The sequence below is a fragment of the Quercus lobata genome, chromosome 2 (assembly GCF_001633185.2).
Source record: "Quercus lobata isolate SW786 chromosome 2, ValleyOak3.0 Primary Assembly, whole genome shotgun sequence".
NCBI lineage: Eukaryota > Viridiplantae > Streptophyta > Magnoliopsida > Fagales > Fagaceae > Quercus > Quercus lobata.
The window spans coordinates 56,270,044-56,276,311 of NC_044905.1; the positions used below are offsets into that span (position 1 = coordinate 56,270,044).

The following is a 6,268-nucleotide window of genomic DNA, read 5'->3' on the forward strand; positions in this document are numbered from 1 at the left end:
GAAGTTGACGAGGAAGAGAGTGTGTGTGTGTGAGAGAGAGTTGTGATTAAATTAATCAGGAAAAAACGTGGTTAGAGCAGTGAAACTTAGAGGTTTTAGGAGGACAAAACCGTGGGCTAGAGGTTATATAAGTGAAGATGGAGGTTGAGCTTTAAAATGCAAGAGTGCGAGTAAGGTCACTAAGAAAAAAAAAAGAGAGCAAGAACTCAAATTTTCTCTCAACTAGCTTCCTTTGCAATTGTAACTTTGATCATTTTCTCTGATTTCAACTTCACTCCCCGACCCCCCCTTTATTCCCCGCTTCTCTGAATCCCTTTCTGTCATCGTCTGTCTTTCAAGCTTGTGTTTTTTTGGGTTTGTTTTCTTGGGTTCAAACTGAGAAGTTTGTGTTGAATTTAAGAAGAAAAAAAAAAAAAAAGAAGCAAAACCCAGAAGGGTGTTTTTGAAAGTCAGGTGATTCAGAATAGAGATCTCAGGATTTTTTTTCTTTTGGTAAAGTTTTAAAATTTTCACTTGACAACTAAAGAGGGTTGTTTTTCTATCCCTCAGGTTGTTTTTTTTTTTTTTCAATTTTCAAGGTTCAAATACTAGGTTGTTTATATAGGTCTCTTTGGTTTTTTTTCTGGGGTTTTCTTGTTTTCTACAAAATTAACTCCTGTTCTTTAGTTTTGGTAAGAAACAGGTTGATTCCAAAGGAACCCTTTCTTGGTTTTTTTTTGGTTTCCTTGTTGAAATTTTAGTCTTTTGCAGTCTTTGCTTGTAACTTTGTTAAGAAGATGGCAACAGCTATAGGTATTTACAATAGCAGCTCAACATCAAATTTCTCAGATCCCGGAGAAGAGCTAATGATAGCACTACAACCTTTTATGAAAGGTGCTTCACCAACCTCTTCTTTAACCCTGTCTTCTTACTCTTCTTCTTCACCTCCAACTTCTCCCTCTACTTCTTCTTCTTCTTCTTTCACATCTTACCCTTCTTGTTCTTACTCTCCAAACTCTCCAAACTCTCCCCCTCAGCCCCACTTGTACCCTGACTTTTGCTCCCCATCGAGTACCCAAATGTTTTGCCAAGGGTTCTCGAGCCATACTAACCAAATGGGTCTTGAGCAACAAACAGGCACAATAGGGCTCAACCACCTTACCCCATATCAAATCCTTCAAATTCAAGCCCAAGTCCAATTCCAACAACAACAGCAACAACAAATTGCTGCTTTGGCTTCAGCTTCACTTCAAAACCAAAGGCTAAACCAATGGCAGCACCAAAAAGCAAACAACCTTAACTTCCACCTTGGCCCAAAAGCCGTCCCTATGAAACATGTTGGCACTCCTCCAAAGCCCACAAAACTATACCGGGGAGTGAGACAGAGACATTGGGGCAAATGGGTCGCTGAGATTAGACTCCCAAAGAATAGAACACGCCTCTGGCTTGGTACCTTTGATACGGCTGAAGAAGCAGCTTTGGCTTACGATAAGGCTGCTTTTAAGCTCCGGGGTGAGTTTGCTAGGCTCAATTTCCCTCATCTCAAGCACCAAGGAGCTCACATATCAGGCGAATTCGGTGACTACAAGCCCCTCCATTCCTCTGTAGACGCCAAGCTCCAAGCAATTTGCCAGAACTTGGCTAATTCACAGAAACAGGGGAAAACAGAGGACCCCTGTTTTGTTTCTGATACAAAGCCAACAATTCCAATTCCTCCAGCTCCTTTGAATGCAAATTCGGCTTTTGATGGTTTACCAAAACCAGAATTGAAAAAGGAAATCGGGTTTCTTGGAGTGGAGGATTGTAAGGTGGAGAATTCTTCGTCATCATCGTCCGATGATTCATCATCATTGGCAGGCTCTTGTTCACCAGAATCCGATATTTCATTCTTGGAGCTCACAAAGTGGGATGAGATTGAGAATTTTGGGTTGGACAAGTTTCCTTCAGTGGAGATTGATTGGGCAGCCATCTAATAAGCATTAGTCACTGTGTAATCTTTGTACCTTTTAGTTTTTGGCTGGGTATCTGTTGCTCTTTGTAATGTCTAGGTTTAGTTTGAGGTCTTCAGCAGCTTCTGCAATAAATTTTTGAAAAGTTGCAGAGGTGTTGCTCAGCTTAATTAGGAGTCAGTCAGTAAAGTAAAGGGTCCGTCAGATGTTTATGGATGTTACTTTTTAGTAGTGTTCAAGGTTTCTCCATCTTGGTCCTGCTGGTACTTTTATTCCTTGCATGGCCATGGAGAATTTGAAGTTTGTCTTTGTTGTAATTTGCACTCGAGTGTAACTGTCTTTGAAAATATAATATAAGTTCTACTTTCTGTATTTTGTGTAAACTATGGTGAGCATATGAACTGTTATTATTATTTTTAATTTGTTTGTGATCTCAATTTGTCTGGACAACATTGCACCTCATCTTCAACACTATGTGGACTGTCATCAATGGATTTTATTTTTAAGTGGGGTAAATGTAGTATTCTATTCTATATAGATGAGAGGGTGTTGTGAACTTGGATTTATACGGAATATAAGGTCGATTTAGGTTGTATAAGAACTTTGACTAGAATATTAGGACGATTTGAGTAATATATGAGATTACAAGAATCGAAAGTATAACTTGATTAACTTTTTGGAATATAGCGCAAATGTTATTAGTTTTTTTTTTTATTTTTTTATTTTTTATTATTATTATTTTTTTTTAAGAATGTGATAAATGGTATTAAGAGTCATTTTAAAAACCCTTGTGGCTTGGATAGTTGTAACAAATTATATAAGTGTATTACAAGTGACAGAGCTAGAATTTATATATATATATATATATATATATGTCTGTGTGTAGTTTCAGAGAGCCGATTTAAATATATAAAAAAGCCTAATCCAAAGAATAACACTTGTGCGCACAGTGTAGTTCCCTTCCTGTCACCACCGTGTGTTACTGATATGTGTTGAGTTTAGTATCAAGTTACCGCCGTGTTGAGTTTACTATCAAGTGTATTAGATCTATCTAGGCATGTGGTGGAGACGGTGACTTATATTTTATTTCAGAAGTAACACTAACTCTAGTTTGGAGCCTAATGGAGCGAGTGAAGTAGAGTACAATAAGTGGAACGAAGCAGAGCCTTTAGATTTTCATAGTGAAGATTTTTGTCGCTTACTACCAAAACAAGTAGCTTGTGTTGATTCTCTTTTTTTTCTTCTTAAATTTTCACCAAAAACGCAACAGCATAGTAGCAATGTTCACTACCCATTCTGACTAGAGACTTTGAAGGATTATGTACCAATTTTTGGATTGCAAATGGGTAAATAACGAGAGAAACAGTTGAAAGTATAATCAACAAATAAAGAAACTTGGTTTATTAAAAAAATTAAAAACAAATAAAGAAACTTTAATGGCTCAAAGGCACGATAAAATTGCTGTCGTAGACAACATTTGTCTTATTGCAAATTTGTCCTCAAGATATAACCAAGTTTATTGGGTTTCATTAATAAAAATTTTGGAAAGACCCCCAGAATTTCTAGTATTTGTAAGAGAAGTCAATGTAATATTAATAATAAGAGTTTTAACAATATATATAGATCATGAAATCCGTTAGAAACAACCTCCTAATGTTAATAAACATTTAAATATCAAGTTGTGCAACTTTTGCCAATAAATTTCACAGAAAGTGTAATTCTACATAATCTCAACCTACCAATAGTCCAAGAAGAACACTAAACTATCAGACAAAAACTTCCACGAGACCCTTGATCAATCGAATGTCTAACAAAAACACAATAAATGCATTTTTCACTTATTTATTTATTCCATTGTTTCTTTCACTCTATCCCTTCTAAAGAGATAGCAACACTATTTCACTTTTAAAGTGGAGTCAAACTTATACTACAACTTAGATATATAAAATATCCAACATCAACTGCTATAGTGCTATCATCATTCTTTCAGGAAGAATAAGCATTGAACATCCTATCTAATCAGAGATTTGAAGGATGATCTATCAACTCTATATTGTTATCATTATGGAAGAATAATTGGCTAGTGGCTACCCTCTTGGGCATGTGAGGTTTGGAAGAGAAGACTTTGATAGAATTGGTAATGCACGATGGAAAGTTCAGCACTTAAAATATTTCATTTTTTTTTTTTTCTGTGTGTGTCTTTTGGCTGAAAAAAAAAAAAAACCAATGTTTTTCTTTACCCTCACTGACACCTATGCAAAATTTTCTCTTTACTCACTTCGTTCTATTAACTCAAAGGGGTTGTTTCTCAAAAAAAAAAAAAAAAAAAAAAAAATCTAAAGGAGTTGTGTTGTGCCTTTGTGTTAGAATTCATTTTCGTTTTCCTTGTGTGTGTATGTTTGTTTCTCAAAAAAAAAAAAAAAAAATCTTACAAATTCTCCTTGTCTCATATGATAGTTTTTAGACCCCTTAAAAACACAATTGGATTAACCTAGGTAATTAGCCAAGTTGTTACTTAGTCCAAATTCCAAATCTAGATTATCACAATCAAACAATCATATCATGCAGTGGAAAGATAAAAAACACAACGATATGATCACCCAGAAACCAAACTGGTAAAAACCTGGGGAGGATTTAACCTAGCTATCCTGAAGGTAAACCTGAATCCACTATTTTGAAAGAATCGAAGTTCATACAATAAGACTTACAAGCCCTCACGCTCGACTTTTTATTGCTACCCACCAGTAGAACTTACTGACACGACCATGTGCAAGTTTCGAATCCATGGACTCCTTCTTTCTTGGATTCTCCAGCAAGTATAAGCACACCTGCTTGTGTTTCTTTAAACTCTTTAGTGCAGCAACTAAATGATCATCAAGCTCTTGAAGAAATCTCCTTCTTGATAATCCTAAACTTGTGTAAAAGAAAGCTCCTCACAAATCTCACAAGAGATTTACACAAATAGTAATATGAGCAACAATAAAACGTGGCTAGAGTTTGCCTTTTATACCTAGGGCAAATTAGAAAACCCTAAACGTTTTAAACAAACTAGGGTTGAGTTGGAATTCTGCAGAAAAACGCCTCTGACCCGATTTTCGATTGATCGAGCCTAAGCTTCGATCGATTGAACCAGGCCGAGAAGCTTAAATGAATCCTGCAACAGCTTATTCCAACTTTACATAAATGAATCAACTTTGAGCAAGTCTAAACACGACTAAACATATTGTTTTGATCATGGTTTGCCAACAATATACATTAGAATTCTAAATACATAAAATCTAAGTCTTTAGAACCTAACATCATATGCTCTACAAAAAGTTTTGTGAGAACACAAATCTCGTTGTCTCTCTTATTGTGATAGCTATCTCCTCTGCAAAAATCCATTTTTTCTCTATCTCTTGATGTTACACCCAACTTCAGGAATCTTCTTCTTGCCTATATGCAAAGCCTTTTGGGCCAAAGTCACAAAATTCTATAAGATATTGTCTTTAAATAAGCTTTAATTCATAATCTCTAAAGGACAAGTAATACAATAATTTTTTTTTCGATGAAGGAATACAAATTGATATGACAATTTACGTTATTAGTGTCACATCAATAACATAATAAATAAAACATATCATAAGTACTATTAATTTTATTATAAAATGTTATAAATTAATGTAATAATGAATGTGATCGGTGCCACATTAACATAATAAATATATATTTCAAATTATTTTTTTGTTGTGTTTTAAAATTGATACATAGATATATAAGTCTATATAGTAAAATTTATAGTAGCCGTGACAATAAAATCCTTTGACCAATCAATCAAAGAAGAGACACAAAATAACTTCTCTTGAATTAATTTCATCTTCTTTTGAATTGTAGCTAGGTTTCCCATAATTTAGACATAAAATAAAATCATATTTATTATCTAATTATATGTCAAAAAACTTTTAACTTTGGGTTTAAAACAACAAATAACCAAAATCAATTAACTTATCAACACAAGTCATTTGAATAAAAAAAAGGAAAAAAAATATTCAACAAACATGTTTTGAAGTTCACAAAAAGTCAAAAACAACACATTCACTCACCCACCATATAGGCACCACTTGGTCTTACAATGCACAGTCATGGGAATGTGATGCCTTAACCTTTTTTATTAGGTTCTTTGGATAAATTTTTAATTTTTGAGGGGAGTACGAATGATTATTTTGATTTAAAATTTTATGTGTATAACTGTATATATAATATTTAAAAAAGAAAACCACCCCCGGTCTAGCTTTGGGTGTCCTTGCTTGGACTAATATGTGCATTATATTTTACTTTTGCTATTGTGTTATAAAGAGATG

General features: G+C 34.3%; 1 protein-coding gene across 1 annotated transcript; it reads left to right on the forward strand.

Moving 5' to 3' along the window:
* Positions 1-39: 39 nt before the first annotated feature.
* Positions 40-2,311, forward strand: LOC115975924 (ethylene-responsive transcription factor RAP2-4-like). Its single transcript, XM_031096982.1, has one exon. It carries the CDS (start codon positions 777-779, stop codon positions 1,950-1,952), a length of 1,176 nt encoding a protein of 391 aa, XP_030952842.1. The 5' UTR covers positions 40-776; the 3' UTR covers positions 1,953-2,311.
* Positions 2,312-6,268: the final 3,957 nt, after the last annotated feature.